Source organism: Lepidothrix coronata, unplaced genomic scaffold, assembly GCF_001604755.1.
Source record: "Lepidothrix coronata isolate B3197 unplaced genomic scaffold, Lepidothrix_coronata-1.0 Scaffold170, whole genome shotgun sequence".
Taxonomy (NCBI): domain Eukaryota; kingdom Metazoa; phylum Chordata; class Aves; order Passeriformes; family Pipridae; genus Lepidothrix; species Lepidothrix coronata.
The window spans coordinates 922,154-945,317 of record NW_016690350.1 but is presented as its reverse complement, the minus strand read 5'-3'; the positions used below and the strand labels follow the sequence as shown (position 1 = coordinate 945,317).

At 42.9% G+C, this 23,164-nt stretch overlaps 1 protein-coding gene across 2 annotated transcripts; it reads right to left on the bottom strand.

Moving 5' to 3' along the window:
- Positions 1-1,917: 1,917 nt before the first annotated feature.
- GXYLT2 (glucoside xylosyltransferase 2) lies at positions 1,918-22,916 on the bottom strand. 2 transcript variants are annotated; one of them, XM_017829883.1, is made up of 7 exons: positions 22,889-22,916; positions 16,986-17,175; positions 16,645-16,776; positions 10,476-10,727; positions 9,377-9,500; positions 6,869-7,041; positions 1,918-6,159 (listed from the first exon to the last, which is right to left on the bottom strand). In XM_017829883.1, the coding sequence occupies exons 2-7, from the start codon at positions 17,124-17,126 to the stop codon at positions 5,977-5,979; spliced, it is 1,005 nt and encodes a 334-aa protein (XP_017685372.1). In that variant the 5' UTR covers positions 17,127-17,175; positions 22,889-22,916; the 3' UTR covers positions 1,918-5,976. The 2 variants fall into 2 exon arrangements, with proteins under 2 accessions (XP_017685372.1, XP_017685371.1); XM_017829882.1 differs by lacking the exon at positions 22,889-22,916 and adding an exon at positions 22,669-22,798.
- Between the last annotated feature and the right edge of the window lie 248 nt (positions 22,917-23,164).

The window sequence follows — 23,164 nt, the reverse complement described above, 5'->3', positions numbered from 1 at the left end:
CAGAAATTTGAGCATGGTACAATAAAATGACCCAAAAAGTTGTGTCTCTGCTTTCCATTCAGAATGGAAGTTTTTTGTTTTTTTTCTTTGAAGTATATCACAGCCACTTCGAGACAAATTATGCCCCTCCTCTAAAAAAATCACTACAAATCTTTAATGCGCTTTTAAAAACTCTGGAGGACTTGGGAGTATTGAAAGATCCGAACAGCTCACGTGCAGTACCTTACAAAGAGGCTGAAAACAGAAAAATGGTATTTGTGGGAGTTAGTATTTATTTTGAGAGTACCCACAGGAACAAGGAACAGTGGGATGTGATAAACATTCCTGGCTTTACCTGGGTCAGCCACTGACACAGAGTCCCCATGGATTGTCTCCTATTAATCCAAGAGCCCATGGCAAACTAGTGCCAGGGCAGTTTTCTTTCCAAGCTGCTTTCTCACACCTTTCTTCCAGTATATCCCTGGGACAGGAGCTTCCTGCAGATCACTCCACAAACTACAAGACCTGTTAGACTAAAACCAGACCTGTTTTTTCACCTGGAGCCTCAGGTGTGAGGAAGCTGTATTCAAACCACAGCACCTTTTGGAAGCACTGAGCAGAACGGGAATGTTTTTTTAAAGGTGTGTACCCTGAGAAGGCACCTGCTTTGCACAGTTCTAACCCCCACAGCAGGAAGTTAACCTGTTTCAGAAGGGTTAGGGAAAGATATTTCTGCAAGAATAGGTCTTTAAAAAAAAAGGGCTGTGTCATTTCTGTGTCATTATTTCAGCATTACCAAAATATTTTAGTTCCAAGACAGTGTTCCACATTTTAGGACTATATTGTAGTTTTCACAAAGTAACAGCAGAAATTAAGGTACTTTTATAGAAACATAAAAGGCAACACAAAATATTTTACCTCGAAAGAAAACATTAACAAAGTCCTTTGTTCACCTTCAATGCTGATTCTTATTTTGGTGTTTTGTCTCCATTTTCATTTCAAAGGAAGTGTTGACAGTTTGGTTTTCATTCTAGTCCAGAATGAAAGCAAAATTTCCAAACATTGCTCTTTCTTTTGAAGCCCAAACAGCAATTCCTTATCTGGTGCCAGCGGGAGGTGCAGCTGTATGGATCCCATCGTAGTTGCCTCAAGAGCAGCGGGGGAATGTTTCCAGCCTCCAGAGGGACAATCCATGGACCTGTCCTGTCCCATTCCACCTCTGGAGGGGTGCTCAGTTTTTTTACTGCTGTTGTATTTGACTGTACCTGATGGAGAGGAGAAAAACATTCCCTGACAGTTGGCTCTGACAGCTGACAAAGTGTCAAGATTTATCCTCGTATTGCAGTCTCATGGTTTTTTCAGTTTATTTACTTTATTCCCAGCTTGGAAAAACTGTCTTCTCCCCACAGCAATACTGACTGGAGCCACGTTTGCAAGGGAAAAACCTTGGGTCACCGGACAGTGTGATGGTGGAGGGTGTAACACACACCACCCAGATCAGAACAATGTCAGCACCAGGCAGGCAACTGGTTTGGCTGAACAGACAACCTGGAAGCTTCTGTCACACAGAGATGTCACAGCACAGTGCCAAAAAAATACAAGGAGGGAAGGGAAATGCTGCTAAATGAAATGGAGAAACAGTAAAGAGTAAAACCATTTCCTTTGAGACCAGGTTCTGATCTACGCTCACCATAACACAACTGGAGCTGCAGCATGACACACGAGCACTCTGGGGAAAGTTAAATGTATTTGTCTCTATATCCAATATCACGCTCTCTCACTACAGTAAAATTGTAAAAGAGGAACATTTATCTCTGTTCCATGCTGTCATACCCTGTACACATAGGCTGTAACATCACTTCTAAACTCTATCACAACCAGACCCAGCACACACACACACAGTTTTGTATTTAAAAGAAAACTAGCAAATTACAGAGCTTGCTTAAAACTTCAGTTATTTGAACTGTAAGCCAAAGGAGTGTCCTCAGCCCAGAGATGCACTGCTTGGCCTCCTTGGGAACTACAGCAGTCAGTGCACTTGTCAAAGGAAAACACACAAGCAATTCAACGACAGAGAAAGGTACATTTTTTACACACACACACACACACACACACACACACACACACACACAGAGCAGTTTCCAGTCTCCGCTGCAGGTGAAATGCTGATGAGCTCTATCCAAGCCCACCTTATATCACCAAACAGGTAAAACCCTTCCCCTTACAGAAATGATGCCACAGCCCTTTGCTGTACAACGTGCCTGGCCCTGGGCTCAGGGGAGGGGCTCAGCAGCTCCTCACAGAAAGCCCCTGTCTATCTGTCTTCAGCAAGTTCAAGTGAAATACAGCCAAGTGAAACCCCGAATATTTGGGGCTGGTAGAGCAAGGATGAGGGGACACCCTGAGCTCTGCTCTGCACAGGCAGAATGGACAGTGTCAAACACTGCTGGGTCAGGGCTCAGGCTCAGCTGACCCGGGCTCAGGGCTCGGGGCTGTACCTGCTCTTCCCATCACAGTGAGAAAGGTGATGCTTTTCCTCTGCTGCCAACACGTCCCATGTGCTGCCCATGGAAAGAAATGATGACACTGCTCAAGGTGTTACATTAGTGACGGTGTTTACCTTATACCATTGGAAATAACCAAAATACAGGAGAGGAAGGGGAAATGAGGACATAAAGTCTTTATGAGTATTTACACATCCCATTATTAAGATAAATGAAGGCTAATTAACAAGGAATTAGCCACAAGTATGAAATACAAAATGAATTAAAACTGGCTTCTAAATAAGATGAATATTACAACCAACTACTGTTAAAACTAAAATATAACATGGTTTTGGAAGATGCAATAAAATATAAATTAATAATTCTAACAACAAGAAGAAACAAAATTACATAATTGTTTTAAAACACTTTGGAGAGCTGAAATTATTGCTTTTTTCCTCAGAAAAAGCCCAGCAGGGGGGAAACTCCCCATTCTTCCTGCCAGCCGATATTACATTAACAAAAGTCTTCATGTAAAGCAAATACTTTATATATTTAATAGCTGTTGAGAACATAACACAGTTCTTCCTAAACAAAATGTAGCACCTCCTGTAAACATTAAAAGCACTGCTTTAATCTCTAACCAGTTCATATGCAATAATGCCTTTGTTTTGTAATGAATTCCACTCCCTCATTTGAATGTGCCCGTGGTTGCAGGGTTCTGCTGAATCACAGCTTACACAACCACAGCCTCCGAAACTCCAGAGCCTCAGCGCTGGGGCTGCGACTGTCTGGGCAGCAAGACTTTGCTCTGCAGCTTTCTGTGGCTTGGAGACACCATGGAAATGAGGAACTCGGCATTCCCAGCATGTGGCTCCTCCAGCCTCATCTGACCTGCCGTCAGCTTTACCCTGATATGTGAAAATAAAGACCAAAAAGCAAGCTAATACTTTTTACGAGCTCTCAGAACTGCTGGCCTAAAGGTTTTCCTGTCATATTATCTTAACCTTCTTAAACCAGCATGCTCAACCTTCCTTACTCTGCCTTCTGGTTCTGAATTCTTGAATGCTATTTGGGTTACATTTCAAACTTCTCTCTATAGGTAGAAGTGTAGTGTTCTTTAAAGTGGCAACTTAAACTTCAGTCGAATAAAACATCCTAAGCAAAGTTGGAGAGACAGCAACATCTACAACTCAGAGCTGCCTCTGTTCTTCCCACATCAATTTACACTGTGGGGGCAAACACGGGGAGATAAGAGATGGAGTCAGAACGACATTGTGTAATCAAACCGGTGGATTACACTTTGCAGCACACAGAGGTGCAAACACACATTTCTGTTCCCCTGCCGTGCCTGTGAGGACTGGCACAGGCACAGGCCAGCACAGAACTGCCAGACCAACTGTCCCTTACTCCAAAGCCCTGTCCCTGCTCTCTGCCTGGCTGTCACACACCCAGCACGCTCACAGATGTGTCACAGCCACCTTCACACTCCGGTGTTTGGGAAAAGCTTGTCTGCACTCCATCTCGTGTACAGGCTGGTATCTGGCCGCCTGGGATGCCAACAGGGCCATGTTTTCCCTCCTTTTGGGAGCTGCCACACAAGGAGAAAGGATGTGTGAGATAAAAGGGCTTTCTCTCGGAGTCTGTGCATCCTGACTTGATAGAGTAGAACCCCCAAAACTGCAATTCTTCAGAAATGCTATTTTAACTTTGGAAACATCCTTTCCCTCTTTCACACACCTCAAACATTTACCTCTAATAAATGTATGTTACATGTAGAGGATGTCAATCTGTGCCAGTTTTCCTGTAATTAGGGGAAAGCTTAATTCTCTCACCCTCCTCACCCCTCTCCTACTTTGCCTGTTAGACACAAGAGCGAGCAGTTCTGAGTTATGCCTAATGTTTTTTTGCTGAACAGACTTGAAAAGTAAGATCATTTTCTCTGCTGCTTTCTTCAATCACTCGCCCACACACACCCTTGGGGCTTACACCTAGAAAATGCCCTCTGGGAGTCTGCTCTTGGATCACTGCTCTTTAGGAGTGAGTCTGCTCTTGGATCGCTGCTCTTTAGGAGTGTCCTCACTTCCAGTTCCCCAGGGACTGGTTCCAAGCACCTTTCAGCTACTGCAATTTTAATAAGCTCTTTGTGCATATCCTAAGATGATCATACTTTGGAAAGCTAGGCTAAATACATCATTTTAAATAAACATCAAATGCTCTTTCATTTTGAGGCTATTCATTATGATCCCAGCATAAACCTCTGGACTTCCCTATCCCTGGAAGTGTTCAAGGCCAGGCTGGATGGGGCTTGGAGCAACCTGGGCTAGTGGAAAATGTCCCTGCTCATGGCAGGGGGTGAACTGATGGGCTTTAAGGTCCCTTTCAACCCAAATCATTCTAGAATTCTGTGATTATGATTCCAGGAGTGGAAGTGCCAAGCAGAAATTCATTTCCATGCCCCAGGTTTCTGGCAAAGCAGGAGAAGGGAGTCAGAGGCAGCACTGGCCATCTCCCAAGGCAGGGATGGGACAGCTGTTGGTGGAATACCACTGTTCCTGTGCAGTGAATAGTACTTCTAGAGGAAAATGGATCCACAGTCCCTGATCTTGTCCTCTTCGTTCACAATATTCTTAGACTGAACCTAATGCAATTCACGTTACCAAGCCAGAGAATACACTCCTAAACTGTAAGGGACTGAGGGAGCAGGACCATGACTGTACTCCATTCAGGAAAGGATTCTCCTGCTCTTCTCTGTCAGCCGAGCAGGTGCCACAGCTTCCCCTGCAGTCACCTCCCACTTCTTGTACGTGGTTGTCTTATGCTTTAAGTATTTTCCTTCTACTTCCTCATGAGGAGCCCTCACAAAACTCCTGAAGAGCAGATGGGAAAAATGGCAATCGCTAGACAAAAAGTGCTGTAAAACACAAAGGAAACAGGCACTTCTATTCCCCTAATCTTTTTAAGTACAGGAAATCTCAGGTCCTACACGTGAAGAACAACAGGTAATACACCTTCAGACAGAAGTACCCTTTTAAGCAAATACTTTCCTCTTACTACAGTAAATTTTAACTCATCCTGTCACAGGAGTGATCTTTTCTGTAATTCAGAATTCTCATGTCACTCAAGAATATTTGCCCCATCATTTCAAGAGTCATCACGTTACAAAGCTCCAACCATAAACTTCTTTGTCAAGCCTCAGAGCAGCACAACCTTTTGCACAGTTTCAGGAATACAGCCGTACTTAAATACCCAAACTAAACCCAAATTAAAGTAAGAATCATCACCTCTCCCTGTTGCAACAAGAGTAAACATAGGAAGAGAAAAAAGGCCCAAGAAATAACACTTTAGGTAGGCTTCTAGGATTTCCTGCTTTTTGTAACTTCAGGAGTTATTAGGAAATTGGATATGGAAATATCTTAAATCTGAGTTTCGGTAAAGGAGTTCATATTCTTCATTTATATCCTTCATTAGATGGAGTGCAAGAATTAAAAACTCTGTAAAAACAGAGCTACAATTAGTATCTGTGATTGGCCCCCAAGTAGACAATGACACGATTTTCATACACCTTCTTCATAGTTTTCTCAATTTGCTTCAAAAATACTTGTGGAATTCTCCCACATAAAGTGTGCACTGTATCCAGAAATTTCGACTGCAGAGGGTAGTACAAGGACTGGAAGAGATTGTCTTCAAATGGAAACTAAAGAAAAGGAAAAAAATGAATTATTAGTTTTCACTGGATGAGAAATGGCATTTTAGAAGTTTCTGTAAGAGAAAACCTTCTGTGGGTAGGGAATGACTTGTCCCTCACCTGTCCAAGGTGTTACCAAGCCCATCACTTCAAACCCTGCTTGGGAGCATCTGCTTTCAGAGAAGTTTGTCTCGGCATATTCCCTGAAACAGCCAACTCCCAGAAACTGCACTTCCAGAGTGTGCATTTGCAGGAGCTTTACTGATGTAGGGACACTGTAAGGAAACAGTGTTTTGGGGTGTGGAGCTGTACACACACCACGTTCCAAGTGGACACATGCACTGTGTCTGCATGCAAGCCTCTGCCTTCCATGTGCCTGGAGGCTCGAGGTGCTCAGGGAGGACAAACTTGCACCAGGTATTTGTAGACCAGAGCTGCTTCCCAGCAGGAAGAGCTCCATTCCAAAACCTTTTTCCTAGCTTCAATATTACAGAAAAGTAGTTCATCAGCCTTTCTGATTGGAAGTTTACTATAATATGGAGAAGTGTTTAAATCACCTCAAATACACGAGAAGCCAAAGCAGCTGTGTCCCGTTGTGTCTGATGGGTTTACACAAAACACAACCACGCTCAGCCTGATCGGCTGGAAGAGCAATCCCAGTAAAGCAGGAATCTACACTGAAACACAAGGAGTGCCTGTGTGGAGGCAGCAGACTCACATCACGGATCACCTCGTAGAGTGCCTTGAACGTGGGCTGCTTGTCATCGTGGTAGACGCCCCTGTTCCCGTGCAGGATGGAGACCCCCTCCTCCTCCGCCCCTCGGCAGTTGCTGCCGTACATGCAGTGGTCGGGCCGGTAGTTCCACTGGCAGGGGAACACATAGAGACACTCTGCCCACATCAGTCAGGGGAGAGAGAAGGGAAAAGACAAGTCAAACAAGAGTTAGAACAAATTAAACCATATTTCTGTGAAAAGCTGGGACTGATGACCAGGAAACGTTTGGTTACTTCCTCTGCAATTATCCCAAGCAGCAGCTCAATGGAGATGCTTCCTTCCCTCAGAGGATGACTACACACACCTCAGATGTTGGTCCTGAACCAACAGACAGGGTAACACAAAGTCTGGGAGCAAACACAACCCAAGGGAGCCCTTCACAGAGCTGAAAGTGGCAGAATCAAACCCAGTGAGTACACATCAGGCAGCACTATCCAGTGTCCTCTGCCAGAGGAAAGAGTTTCTGGAGTGACAGGAAGGACTAGGGAAGCACACACAGCAGTTATGGTTACTTAAAATCCTGACTCCTTTGGAGACAGCATGAGAAAACTTGCAAAGTACATCCAGTGTTTGCTGCTGAAGCAGAGCATGAGGAGTCGTGTATTTTATTCACAGCCCTCCTAAGAGTTATCACCCATTAATTTCACAGGTCTGGTTTTATTTAAAGATGAGCCTAATTCCTCAAAAGGGCTCGTAACTCGCTTTCTCCTACTGATTTTTTTTACACTCTCTCTGTGCACACAGAACTCGCAATCTGCTTGTCATAAATCACACCAGTCCCTGCGACCTTTCTGCCTCGGCTCTGGAGAACAATGAATCATGTCTGGTGCCAGCAGGTCATGGCAGAAGTGCTGAAGATTGAATTCTTCACTTGGCCTTTCCCAGCTTCCCAGAAGTCTGCAGCTGGTCCCATGTGGTTGTTGAAGAGTAGGAGAATAAGCTTCTGAACCATTTCTTCCCTTAAGGCCTCTGTAGCAGGAGAACTCTCCAGAAAGGGAGAACAGCCCTCAGAGATGGGAAAAGGGAGCAGCTCCTCAGGCCCCATGTAGCACAGTCCTGTGTGGTTTTAACTTGCATCTATAAAAAGGTACCTGCAGCATCTTGGCCGATTCCTTCGCAGGCCAGTTTCAACAACCCAGAGTTTAAAACCTCAGAGAGTTCAGTTTTCTGTGTTATTTGTATCCAGCTCTCTTGTTCTCTTTTCTTGAGCAGTCTGATGTTACATAATTCACAAAAAATTATTTACCAGTTACAAGGAAAGGACTGTGGTGCAGAGGAGTCCCAACATGTGGCTTTGATAGAGAACACTCATCTCAAAATTAAGATATTCTTGCAATCTTTGGTTTTTGCTGCACACTTCAGTTAGCAGCCTGAGTTTGACTTCATGACTAATCTGGCCTAATTTCTTTTTTTCTTCCAGGAGACCCTATTCCCATAACATTAATTTCTTTTGGAAATTAATTCCCACTCTATTTTTCCCTAGGTCTAAGGGTAATGTGTGGTGTACCAGGAACACTGATGTTTGACATCTGTCTGCAGTAAACAGATGTTCTGCTTATTGCTTTGCTTCTGCTCACTCCTCTTATTTGCCTGGATTTGGGTATAACCAATTACCTACCCTGTGACTCCTTAGAGAAAAAGAAAAGGGAACAGAATAAATAAAGATAAATCCAAACTTGTTTCATTCTTAAGATCACTCGAGGAAATACTGGATCACACAGAAAACAGGAAAAGCAGTAACAATGAACACTCAGCATCCATTCAAAGCATGAAATAAGGTTCTCAGCTTCTTTGGGAAGCTTGTACTATGCTCCAGTGTTTAAATCCCTGCATTTTTCACCAGCAGGATATCTATGACTATCCTGGTGCCTGCTGAGACTGATCACTTGGCTCAGAGGCTGGAAGCATCTTCCTCCAATAGTAACTTCTAGTGAAGGAGCAGAAGCAGGGAGGGCACAGCAGTTTTAGACAAGATATTCCAGTGGCTGTGTTCACTTTCTGTCTATATTATCTTTGTCACTCATTTGTTACTCAAAATTCTGAACTTCAGAAAAACAGGGCATAGCTTCGGAGAAAGTTTGGCAATTTCACATTCGGGAAAACATCTGAAACAAAAACATTTTTGCACCTACACCCTGGTCCAGTGATGCCCTTAAGCACACATACAACCTGAACTCCATTCCTGCATTTGATCATTAATCCTATACTTCACTGTTTTCTCAAAATCCAGAAGACGAATTTACACATTCAATGGAACCTAGTCCAAGTCTCACTACCTGCAGCAATGTCAGAAGTATATTCATGGTTTGTAAATCCAAGGTGCATTTACACAGTAACTTCATGCCAGAGTATTCATGCAACTTATAAATAACAAATAGCACCTAAGAGAAAAATCAAGTTCAGGAGATTTTCCTAGCACAGATAATCACAACTCCAAGAATCATTACTTACCTGGGTTAAAGTAAAAAATTATATTTAGTAAATCCTGGTCTCCCCACGTAATGTAATTTTTGTACTTCTGGTACAATGGATATAACATTTCCTCCCAAGTCAAACCACCTGGTATGATGCTGTTCTGCAGGGCAGAAAAACAGAAGCAAGGGGTTAATCCTGTGACCAGTGCTGTGATACCTGACTCAGAGTGGGGCACACACAGATCTGTAAGTCTGCTAAGCCATATCAGACACCAGGTGAAAAATGAAGAACTGCCAGGAAATGTCAGACCTGGACAGGGCTGGAACAGCAGAGCTGACTGTGCTCCTCTTTGCCTAAACAGGAAAACAAGGTCTCCTGGGTCCAGCTCTGATGTCAGCTCCTGCTGGTCACAATCTTCCTATTCTGAGCAACAGGAGGGGAAAAATGTGGAAAAGTGGAAAAATGCAGAGACGAGGTGAAAACCAAGTTATAAAACCAAGGAAAAACACAGTCTAAGGATCATCTTCCCTGGGAATTATGGTATTAAGAGCAATGTGGGTTTTTTCACTCCAGCTGTTCTTGCAATGGTGTGTGAAACCCCTGGCCTTGCATGAGGAACCACTTGGGGTGAGCAGAGTTTTAGTGATTTCAGAATACGTGCTCAATGAAACCAAAACCTCTTTCACAGAGGAGGGGAGATGTCAATGAAAATGCTCCCTTCTCACATCAGTTCATGGAGCCACTTATCTTCAGCAGGATACAAAAGTCTATTTACAACAGATGCAAAAATTACCAGTTTCTCTGGATTTTCACATCAAGCTTTCCAATTTTAAAAACAATACAGCAACTGCACTGAAGATCCTTGAGTTTATTCTTTCATATGTTCTCAAGGGAAGACAAGATGTTGAAGAAGCCATTTTGCTTCAGCTGCAGGTTCTCACTGCTCCATCCCCTTGAGGAAGTTTCACATGTTTTAATAACCCCGTTCACTAGTTGCTTTTAGCATGCAATTATACAAATTCCATATTTCTCTGATTCTTTATATTACAAACCTTATATAATTTCACACTGAGTTTTCCAAGATGTGAAAAATACATAAATCCCGAGTTCCTGCAACAGCTGCATTCCTTCTCACCTTGAACTGTGTGCTGCGGATCCGCGTTAAATTCATCAGCATCACCCCGGAGTTGACTCCGGTTGTCCCGTAATAAGGGTGACGTGCAAAGCGGCTGTACCAGCCAATCTTTGGGATCTCGTGTTCCGGGGCCATGGCAGCCAGCTGTGTGGAGTTGAACTCCTTCAGGACGTGCCAGATGTCATCGATGGGCCTCAGGAAGAGAACATCAGTGTCCACGTAAAGGAGGGAATCCACATCCTTCAAGATGACCTTTTGGGTTTGCGCAGCGGGGAGAGGAAGAGACGGGAAAGAAATCAAAGAGGCAACAAACAGGGAGGTTATTAGCAAAAAGTACTTTTTCTTTTAAATCAATAACCTCTTCCAAATTATCCGTTTATCAGCTAAATGTAATTACACAGAGGAACAACAGTTATCAGGTTATTGTCTTGTCGTTTGTTGTGGCTTGTTTTTTCTTTAATCTGCACAGTAAAACAGCTACCAGAGCACAAAGGTTGGATTAACCTTCTTATGAAACAGCAACACACAGAGCTCTCAAAAATACCTGCAAGGACTATTTAGTATCAGTTCAGAAATAGGATGTAAATAATGTCTATATACAGAGCTTTGTCAGCGCTTTTCAAGATGTGTAAGTGGTGAAGCATAGAGTGTTCTCCACAGACCAAAAGGGTAACCCAGGAGAGCAGAATACTTTCCATCTCCATTTTGTATCACGTTTCCTTATGCCTTTCTAGAGACTGTTTTTCCTCTTCCAACCTTGTGCTACCGACAGACTTGCATTCAGTATTAATATATACCAGTGTTTCACATTAATTAAGACAACCCCATCAATCACAGAGTATGTGCATCCCCCTGAAGAGCAAAATTTGCTTGCTGAACAGAAGTGTCACATGAAAACTCACCAGGTCAGGTTCTGACCTCTGCTACCAGACTCCATCAGGAAAAACCACAGTGAGGTTGGTCAGGTGAGAAGGGTGTGAACTGCAGATTGGAGCCAGGACATTTAATCTATTCCTGCTGACCATGTTCCCCCTTGTGGCTACCGAAATCCTTACACACTCGTTCATGAATGCCAGTGGGGCAAATCAGGAGGTGCTTCAACAGTCCAAGGAAACTGTCTGGATGTTTGCACCCGCTATTGGTAAGGTCATTTGACAAATAATAAAGGTCATTACCTACAGCTGACCACCAGTTCAACTGCACGTTTGCTGCTCTTATTTGCTAAAACTGTCCAAAAATTCCTGAAGGACTGAAATTTTCTTAATTTGGTCTCAGCCAAAAGCCCTATTTCTCTCTCTCTCTTTTGCTCTGAAAAGAAAACCCAAAAGGCTTTGGATTTTCACCAGGTTGTGGAACACAACAATCACTCTCTTCTCCAACTGCAATGATATTAATCACAAGCCCTCCTATTTATGCAGGTTACAATAAATTCTACCAAAGGAATTGGATTTTACATAAATTCAAACTATTGTAACCAAGGATTACCTCTGAAATAGAGAGAACAACGCTAAGATTTTCAACAAGTGGGTGAAACGTATCACCTCCAAGAACACTCAACAGGCATCCACTGAGATGCCAAATCCGTGAGGATGGACTTAAATGAGATTTTTCACCTGACTAAACACTTGAGGATTCAGACTGACATTTAGTCAAGTTTAACAAATCCCTGACCTGTATTTCTGACAGGATAACAACATGTTCTTCCTACAGAACAGGACAAGCAGGAGAAGGAAGTGTCTCTGCATTTTAAACCAAAGTTACACTTACAGCAAACTCCAAGTAAACACATCCCACACAATTCAGATCACTCTGCTGGCTGGAATGTTATAGCAATACACCATTTTCCCACGGAAAAACACAAACCAGCACGTGGAGGTATCAATAAATGAATGACACAAAGAGTTCAATAACACACTAAGAGCTCAGAGTAAATATTTGCAGATGTTAAGTATCCCAGAGTCCAGTCCTAAAGACAAAACCAATAAAAAAGACAGCTACTGTAAATCAATAGAAGACAAACAGTTGAAAAGAAGAAAGAGTTTTCAGTTTAAGGATATCCTGGATATTGTGTATTAATTATTCTGCAACACCTGCAAGCCCTAATTCATAGGGACCTACTATATGAAATCACATAAAATAAAAATATATTAAAAAAAGAAAAATCACCCCAAAATTTAGTCTGAGACAGGAGATTACACAAGAACACACAGAGAGCAGAAGCTATTAGACTTTGGCTGTGGGATCCACACTGTAGACCATGTAAGATTTTTTTCTAATGGAGGAGCTGGTAGAGAGACAAGTTCAGGTATTTTCCAGCAGGAAAAGCTTCCCCCAGTTAAGGGAAAAGTTTAACAGGTGCCTATAGACACCCCTAACTCCTGCCATGCAAAACTGACAACCCAGGCACTGCTTCTTCCAGCAGAAAAATGCTCTTTCAGCAGCCTTCAAGATATAAATCAATGTAAGTCTGTGGAAGTCAATGGACTGTAATAATTTTCCTATGGATTCAAGCAGGTATTTCAGTTCTTGGTGCAGTGGGTGCCCACCAGCACCTGACCCCAGCTTGTATAATCCTCCTCTCAGGGTTCACACACTCTCCTTGCTGGTTCATAAAAAGACTCTTCCCTGTCCTGTGTCGGAGGTGTTCCCCTGCAGCAACACCCAACAGGCTGAAAAAAAAAAAAAAGCTGTACTACCTCCTTTAAGACTTTCACACTTTTCTCTTTCACATGGGGAGTGTTAAGACTCATTTAAAACCTGGAGATGTGAATTTGAATTGCCTCCTGGCTGTGCCTTGGGGAAGGGGGGGATTTAATGTCCCCGACTGGGGTTGTGACAGTTCCTCACCTCGCAGGAACTGCAGTGCAGCTTAAAAATGACACACAGCTGACCTGGAGCAGGAGCCACACCAGACTGTGTCTGCAGGTCTGAGCTCACTCAAACCATGCAGACACACCTGACAGACCAGGATTTTGGGAAGGAATGGCCAGGAACACGCCTTGGCTGTGCTTGTCTTCCCCCTCGCTCTGCAGGCACTTACAGCTTAAAGAAGTGTGATTTTTTTTTTGCTTTGCAGCTATATAGAGTATTCTTGAAAAATCTGTCAAAAAGTTCTGCACAGAACTGGCTATATTTAGCCTGGCACTTCACTTAAATACTCAATTATCTGTAATTTGATTTCACAACTTCTGTCTCCATAGATTCTCCCTGTGTTAGCAAGGTTAGCAAGGAATAACACACTCCTGGGTAAACATGCTGGTGTACTGTGAAGCTGTACAAACCCAAGGGTTTGTGAGGGCTGGCATGGCAGCCTATCCCAGCTTTATCCAAAATTAGGGACAAATCACAAAGCTGGATGCTAATGTAACAGTACCACACAGCTGAGTTAGTAAACTTAGCTGTAGTAAGCAATTAACTCAAACTACAACAGAGACCTTTGTATAGATAATGCCCTGGTATCTATTCCCAGTGCTGCCACCAATCCACAGAGTTGGATACTTGAGCACCCTCAAGAGGAAAGCTATAACACAGGGATATTGCTAATCTACCTTAAAAGCTCTCTAAGTAGATTAAGTGTTTTGAGAAGGGTTCTAAATGTTCATCCAAAAATCATCTGACAATCCCTTAAGCATTTCAGGATACTTTAGCTGATTGTTTTGGTAGCTCCAGACCAGCAGCAGGGTGACAGCTGCTGCCAGCTCTGCAGGGCCCACATCCCTGGGAGCAGAGGATGTTCTTCACCCGCTGTCTTAACATCCATGTCAGCAGAACAAACCAGTTTCAGGTGACTGGTGAGAGCAGCATAAACTCCTAGTTTATTGTTACAAGTTTCATTTTGTGCTCATGCAATGATTTCCATCCTCCTAACTTTGTCTTTACAAACGCCCTGGATGGTTTTACTGCAGCAAACTGCAGCAAAAGATTGGGGCTTGTGAGATTACACGGAGGCTCAACCTGCATTATCTGCATCTAAGTGGCTAAACGTGATCAGATGTCACAGAATGCCTCAAAAAATGCAGGATGCTGCACAATCTTCCTTAGTATTTTAGCATCCAAGGTAGATTTAACAAGCTGAGAATGTGCACCTCAACCTGTTACCCAGGACAGAAGAGTTTCTTACTGCAAATGCAGGGTCACCTCCCACAGCTCCAGATTTATCAGTGAGTAAAACCACTGAAAGGTTCTTACCCAATTTTCCCTTAACACATTCCTCATACCCTCCTGTCCACTTTCACACGCCTGCTGGTGCTGCAGCAGAGATTTCTTTGGCAGGAGAGGCACTTGTGAATCAAAGACTCACATTCCACTCGGGCTTAGCATTATCAGGAGCAAGACAATTTGCACAACTGAGAGCTAAACAGCTGATAAACTCAACTACTGCTCCCCTGGGGTCCTCCCTAAATCCAGGCACATTTTATGCCGCTGCAGGGGAAATGCTCAGTACAGGGAAGGATAAGAAAAAAATTACACTGACATCCTGCTGGTATTTATTTAAAATAAAATAAAAATAGTTATCTAAAGAATAACACTTGGAACCCTCTGCTCCTGCTGTGTGCAGGCAGTTCAACTGGGATGTCAGAACCCAGTTAGCAAGCACCAAAACAAAAATAATGATGGCTGAAATTGCCCAGAAACAGCCCAAGGTTCTGTCAGCCTGCAAGCTCGAGTACCAAAGCCCAACTGGACACTTGCCACCTCAGCCTGTTTTCTTTACTATATCCACATCGACTCGGTGTCAGCTGCAGCTCCTCCAGGGCAACCCCTCCTATTCAAAGACATAAACCTCAGCCTGACCACACACAACATTTTGCAACTGCCCCAAGAGACACAAACATTTACAGTCCAAGCCACCTCCTTGTTTTGCTAAGACAACGTGCAACAGTCTAATATTCTTCGCAAAAACTTATTGGAGAACTTCGGCAACATGTGAGTGACAAAAAGGAATCCATAAAAGCACTGCCCAGCCTGAAGGAATCAGCATAAACCCCTTTCTCTCATCAAAAGGGTGATGACAAACGAAAGTGAAATCATAACCATTCTTGTGTTAGTCCACCAAAATAACAGAAAATACCACAGAAATAAGAAGAGCAGAGATTTGTGTTTACCCAGCACATCCTGACAAACACTCTGTATTGAACAAGCGAACGCTCAGGGATTATTTCCCAGGTGATACAAATATTTACTCAGGGAATAGAGGATCCCTGCTGAAGTTGGAGTTACTTTCAGCCCATCTGGCCTTTGTGCAGTTGATAGTCTGCCCCTAAATGGCAGATCAACAGAACTGCTGACAGCACATATTTTCTCACATATGTATTCATAGGCTACGTATCTGGACGTGCAGCTGTCTCCTGATTGCTTCCATCTGACAGAGTAAAGACTTTTTTGTCCCCCCCCACGTCTCATAAGACAGTAATGAAGAAATCTGGACCATATGAACAGCTTGTCACTTCACTGGAGTCACCCCAATAAACAGCAACACACGAAATACTTTTGATAGATGTTCTCAGTTCCACAGAAACTGCTTTATGCAGAAGTTCTTTCCATTTCTGAGATGCAAAATTGTTATCAACACTTTCCTTCTCTCCAGCAACCTTCACTATTTTCCAAGTTTCTGACACTAGGTATTATACAGTAAATAACACAACTTTTCAGTGAACTTGAAGATCCCAGGACACACAAAGCTCTTGCACAAAATCTAACTTTGAGCACATTGGAATTACTACCTTAAGGGTAATTCTGACAGTCTTGGAAAAAGAAATAAAACTCAGGGAAAAGGGATTGCTGAGAGCATCAGTTTAAGGGCTAACATATGGAAAGGAAGATGGTGTGAGAAGAGGACATGTTGAAAAGAATGTTATTTAACAAGGCATGCAGCATCTACCCCAGAAGATCTGCCCTGAGAGAGCTCTCACACTTTCTCTGGAGGATCTGGAGAGCCCGAGAGGCTCATGGAACCGGAGACAAATAAGAAACACACATCCTTTGTTAGCCGAGAAACAGCCAGGCTGGGTTTCTGTGTTGTTTTTTACAGAGTCTAAAGCACAAACCAAAATATCTTGAAGCAGCTGTTTTGGCCTGAAAACGGTTTTAATGTTGCACCAGCAAAGCTTCCTTTCTGTGGAATCAACCTTTTCCTGAAGCAACCTCCTCAGAAATCCAGGTGCCTTACCGGAAGAAACAGGCGCTGGGCAGCACATGGTTTGAATAACTTCTTCCATTCCTGAGCATTTCCTACTGAGAAGGTTATTGGGTAAATGGTGGATTCAAACTTCTTTGTGTATGAGGAAGGCCACTCCTTTAACTGAAAGACACAATGGGAGGAATCAGACAGTACATATTATGCAGCTTTTTAAAAAAACTGAGCATGCACAAGGAATTTATAACTGTGTACAGTAAACAATGAGCTTGGCTGCTACTTGTTGATGTCTGTGTAATTCTTCTCAGAGATTTGCAACTCATAACTAGCACGTTCATTTATTTATTTTTTTACCAAATGACAAAGAAACTCACCTTCCTCTCAAATTCAGGCTTAAGGGAATCCTCAGCAAAAATGTGAAAGCAGAGTCTCCTGTTGCTGAAGAGAACCGCTGATTTCAGCATGATCAGCGTCTCCTCCAGCCGGTCCCCACATGCCACCACTGCCAGATGCATGCACTGCAAGGATGAAGGCTCCTTTGGATGCTTCTGTTCCCCAGGCTTCCTGAAAATTCAGAAATAGGCATATAAAAATTACTGAGGCAAACATGAAGAGAATCCCGCATTAACAGACAGCAGGGTTTTTTCTTGCCCTTCCCTGTGTAAGGGGTCAGGAGTTTTTTGTGGTTAGATATGCACAGAACATGCACTGGCACACTCATTTTTGTCAACGGTACAGATCAACAGCGTTACAATTATAACACAAAGGAATTTGCTGTTTTCAGAAATTTCCCGTTATTCCTACATTTCTGGATTTGCATAAATCACTGCACTACAGACACAGATGAAACGAATTCCACAGCACCTCAAACCAGACACCACCTTGCTCTGTGCAAGTGACAGCTCCTTTCCCAGCTCAGAGGTCAGGAAGCCAGAATGGAGTTACTACTACCCAGCCAACTTTCTAACACATTGCAGATCACACAGCTTCATTCCCAGGCTTATAATGGCTAGACTGGAAGAAGACATCCATACTTTAAAAAAAAAAAAACAACACACTATCCATATGTAAATTGTTCTAACAGTTAATTAATTTTGCTATTAAAGATGCATGCCTTAATCCTGGCCTGAAGGCACTGGCACAGTTTCAAAGGACTGCTCTCTATTTCACCCCATGGAATCGCTGAGATTTTGCTAAAATAGAGAATTTTGAAAACAAACATATTCCCATGTCCCAGATGAGTCAGACTATACTCCACAAGTGGTCAAGGGGCAAACTATGGGGTTTTCACTTAGCACCCACCTGTGTGGGATTTATATACATTTCAGCCAGACTACAGGGGAATATGCTCATAAAAGGCACATTGCACCTGCTGGCCACAAAAATCAGGGCTCTCCTGGGGAGTTGAAGATGATTTGAAAACACAGCCTTTTGGTTCTGTGTGTCCCCCAATTCAGTGTGGAGCTAAAAATTGCATCCTCCATGAATGTTTCTACCATGTTGCATTCACATTCTAACACAGATGGCACTTATATTACACGGGATGAGCTGACCAAGGAACTAAATTAGAAGCACAGTAATCACTCTTGGAGAGTTCAAAAGGCAAATCATAGATCACTGCCCTTTCTGGACATGTCTCTGAGCAGAGGACATCAATCCCGGCCCCTTCACAGCACACATAATTACATACACACAATTAATCAGTAAAGTTAATAGTACAAACAGAAGTTCTAAATAAAGAGGAAAAATTACAGTTTTAAAGCTGTTATTCTTTTTTACAGACATTAGAATGCTGCTTTGTGAAACAACAGAGTTCTGTCTTACAGAGTAACTCACCTCTGTGTAAAGGAACACCATCTACTGGCACTTTACTGACTATCCAAAGCAACATATTTTATTAAGGGTTTAAAGTCTTCTGCTTTAGTCTTAATTAACCCCCAATTTCATCAATGTATAAATAATGGAATACTACATCTATGTGAAGTGGTATTTACTTTCCAACCCATTAGTGTAAAATCTGCTGAATTATTGAAGTGAATAATTAGCTGCTCACACAGATCACCTTTTCCCCCTTCTCCCTATCTGTTTAATGTTTCCTCTTAATTGAGTCTCTAAATCAAGCCATAGGCAGGCTGGGAGCTGCTTTGATGTAGCTTGTGGCAACGGAATTCACTGGGAGAGGGACTAAACTACACTTTTATTGCAAGATTTCAAAACCCAACACCAAAGCACTCAGCTTGGCTGTGCAGTTTTAGCCACGAGCTCTCCATTATGCAGCTGTTTTGCAGTGAAAAATCCAGTGTGTGTAGACAAGCACTTCCAGTGGACAGACTCAGCAGAAGCAACCCTTGACAAAAGCAGAATTCCCAGTAAGCCCATGGGAGTAGGGATAACAAGAGACAGCAAGTGGAGGAGAAAGCTGAACCTTGGAGGTAAGGAATTATCAGTTGCAAAGGGGGTCAGGAGCATGTAATGGCTTAGGGGGGAATAAAAATCTCTGAGAAAAGGGGCACGAGGTAGTACTTGAACTATGTCAGTAACAGTCTGGGACACTGAGGGCAACAGTTAGTGAGGAAAGTCACGACAAGGTACAGAAGAATTTTGGAACACAGCATTTTGCATATTTTTTATAAGTACACAAAGAAAACTAGAGGATTGTGGAAACAAAGGTGAGCTGGAACGGGAGATAAAGTGTCACAGCAGGATGCATTTGACTACAATTTTAACCTAGCCCTTAAAAAAATAACAATTATCATCCATAAGTCTGAGGAGAGGAAGGTGTAAAGGCAAAGTTGAACTGCCAGGAAGGCAAATGAGCAGATCACAGCAAAGGACATCACAGCTCCCCTTCCCTCCTCTGTTCATCCACACACCTATACACAGTGCAAGGAGCAATGGAAGGGACAGGGAGAAATATCAGCTGGATGAAAGGATATTCCCTAAAGATGTGCAGGATACAGCCACGTTGTCCTACCTGTACAACAGGAACAGCTGTTAGAGCAGTAAGAGCTCCCCACCTCAAGAGAGTCCCAAGCACATTAAAAAGCCCATAGATCCACATTAGCCAATTCTTCCTAACATTTATATGCACATTCATCCATCTATACTCCAAGTTGTTGGTTATGAATAGAGCCTATAATCAGATTTTATAACATAAATTAAAGGTTTAAATGCATCTAAATCAATACAGTGACCTGGGCCTTGAAGTTTAATGTGTTTGACAGGAACAAATAAAGAAACTAAGATTAAGCTCTACAGAAAGCATCACAAAATACAGACTTGATAAGATGGAGCACAATAAAATATTTATGGTAAAGACCTCCCAACAATACAGAGCAGCTCCCATCCAGTTGTTCACTGGTATTTTATTTACTGCCTACATTTTTTTCAGGCAGGCACTGACACAGCAGGAGCAGCCTGAGTGCTCAAGCACAACAGTGTACATTTCTAGGTCTTAAAGTTTAGATTACATGTAATTTTCTTATTAGTCACAGTCAAAGTGTCTCAAACATAATTAACCCAAAACCTGTCTAAATCAATCCAAATCCATTCAAAATAATGCATTCCCATCTCATTACAGAGCCTGCTAATCTATTCAAGCCTTCAAATTTATTCCTGAGAGGAAGATAATGCATGCAGATTCTTACAAAATGCAATATAGTTGTTAATTTTTGAAACCTTCTTCATATTATGATCTCATTTACTGTTGCAGCACAAGCAAGGTTCGATTTAGGCGTTGTATCCAAACTGGTGATTCACTGAACAGGCTCCTTCCCTGACAGTCACCCCTGAGTCAATGTCCCAACAGCAGCTCCATGATATGAAACACATTTTCTTACACACTTTAAAACATAAATTAGAAAGGCTCTAAATGTTTTGAAACAAAGTTTTCTCACTTCAGTGGAGTTGCACAAAACCAACTGTAGCTGCTGATAATCAAAAAATCGAAGTTTCAACCTCCTCTTACTGCTCAGAGAAAGGGGAAAATGACACTCAAAACCAGAATGGGTGTTTCTGCCTCCTGTTATCAAGTGAGTTCTTTGTGAAACAAGTATTAAATACTTGAGGCTTCAGCATGTTATTATCAAACTCAAGCCAAACTTGTATGTGTGTGTACACAGGCTGCAAAAGGAGAAAAAGTGTCTTGAGAGGTTGCCATGCAAGAGATGTTTTGCTTTGGAAAAGTTACTTTCAGGGAACTAAATGTGCTGGCAAAGGTTCCCTTCCTGAGCCTTGCCACGCTGGTTTAATAGAGAGCATGGTCACATCTGCCCCTCAAATGTAAAATAACCCTTCTGCTTTTGGATACTTTGCACACACTGGTTTGGCACATATTTAAAATTCCTCATATAAAAAAAAGTCTTACTGAAAGCCTAGGACTTGCTACTTCCTATATGAAGGAGCAGTAAAACCACCATCAAAAATCAGTTTTCAAAGCTAACCAGAAACTTAAATGCAATGCTCACCTAGATTTGCCAAAATTATCTAAAGGCCAAAGCAGGACCCATAAACGTCACTGATAACATTTGCTAAGTACCAGCCAGTTAATTATATGGGCATACATGAAGCTTTTATCATGTATAACTACTTATGGTAGAAGAAATCTGTACTTAAAACCTAAAAACTGATGTGTTCTGTCATTATGTGAACTACAGAAAGCAGTATTACAAATCCCAGCTAAAATACAATTCACCTTCCCTACAAGGTGCTGATTCTCTTAAAGCAAACCCGTCCTAGAAAATGCCTTTGTTTCTGAGCTCAGCCCCAAAACCTGCATCCTCTGACCAAACTACACAAACCAACTTGGCAAAACTGAATTGAAACAACTTTTCACATTCACACAGACAAAACTTCACTAAGGTTCTGTGAATTGATTATGCAGTCTCATATAAGCACGTACAGTGTGATCACATCACAGGATCTTGGCCTGTCTCTTATGCTCCAAGTTCAAGATCCTCACACTTCCTTTCAGTCTCGCCTGGATCAGGATTTTTAAGCCCAGTAGATCCTACCACCTGCTGCCTTCCCAAGAATTCAGGCACCACCTCCACTTGGACCAGGTTATGCCACACCTGCCTCACAAAAATTCCTTTTATGGAGACTCTTACTCAAATAAATTAAATCAACCTTCAGCAAGGGGCAGAACTGGACCCACAGAATTGTGCTTCTCAGTTATACAAACTGCTGGGGCCAATGGTGCAGGATTATGAGGGAAAAAACAACAATCAAACCTCTAAACAAACAATATTTTGAAGAAAAGGCATGGTCTGAATACAGAATTCCTCTTTTGTTGTTTGTTGCTGTGTTGCAGACCTTGTAAAAAGTACTTGCAAAGTCAATAAATAATCGAAAAGTTAGATAATGTCAAAGTTTGAAACATGGAGATGCTTCTGAGAAGCTCATTGAAATGGAACAGTTGTTTACACTCTCTGGCAGTTCCATACTTTCAGGGCTCCCTCCTTCAGTGTTCGTCTTGATTTCCATGATAATCGCAGAGATATGCCTTAAAGAAAAATGACTTCAGGAGGTACAGTTGCTAGTGGAAATAATCCTGCTTTAATACAGGCATTTGGATTCTGCCCGTGACCCATTCTCAGCCCCAGTAAACATCTCCTGCATTCAGTGGGGTAACAATGCTGGTGAGAAACCAACTGCCTTAATAAGTTAAGGAGTAAGAGCTCAAAAAACAGGAATAGTCTTTCATTCAGAACATCCCTGTGAAATCATGAATCAAAGACACAAAGACATACCAAGTTAATTAGATATATGAGGTCACACTGACCATAATATAATTGGAATGCAAAGGGGAAAACAGTCCTCCACCCACCGAAAGCTGCCAGGGTCTCTTTCTGAACTAATTGGGGTTTTTTAAATACTCTGCCTGTAAGGTGCTGGGAGAGGAAATACAACACACCAGGACTGCAAACTTTTTTTAAAAGCTATGCATAATGAATTTACATAGAAAAAGCATTCAAAACAAAAAGCTCGAGAGCTCAAAATGCACTGGTGCCTCCGCAGTTTGGAACCCAATGGTATCACACAGCAACAACCAGACACCTTCCCTGATGGGAAATCCGCAGAAGCGAAGCTCCCGAGGTGTGACAGCAGCTCCTCATTCCAGCCAGCGAGTACCTCATTGCCCCCGTCAGCCTTCGAAACAAGGCCAAAACTAATGGAAAAGCAGCTATTTCAGAAGCTGTGCTCGCACAGCCCCGCAAAGGAGGGGACCCGCCGCTCGGACCGAGGGACCGGCGGCGGAGCGAAACCCTCCACGCACCTTCGCGGCGTCTCTGGCAACTGCGCTGCCAGTGGAAACTACGCGGGGAGAAGTTCATACTTCCAAACCAGCGCAGTTTGCACAAGGGTCTCCCATCACCGGCCACTCGCGGAGGCGACGGGAAAACACCTGGGAGAGGGAAGTGCTGGAAGCGCCGGCGGCAGCGAGAAGGGACCAGCCGGGGGGACCCGCGGGTCACGCGTGGGGCTGGGCACGGCCGGCACAGGGGGGGTTCCGCGGGCAGGGGCCGGGGGACGGGGCCGCCCCCGTTACCTG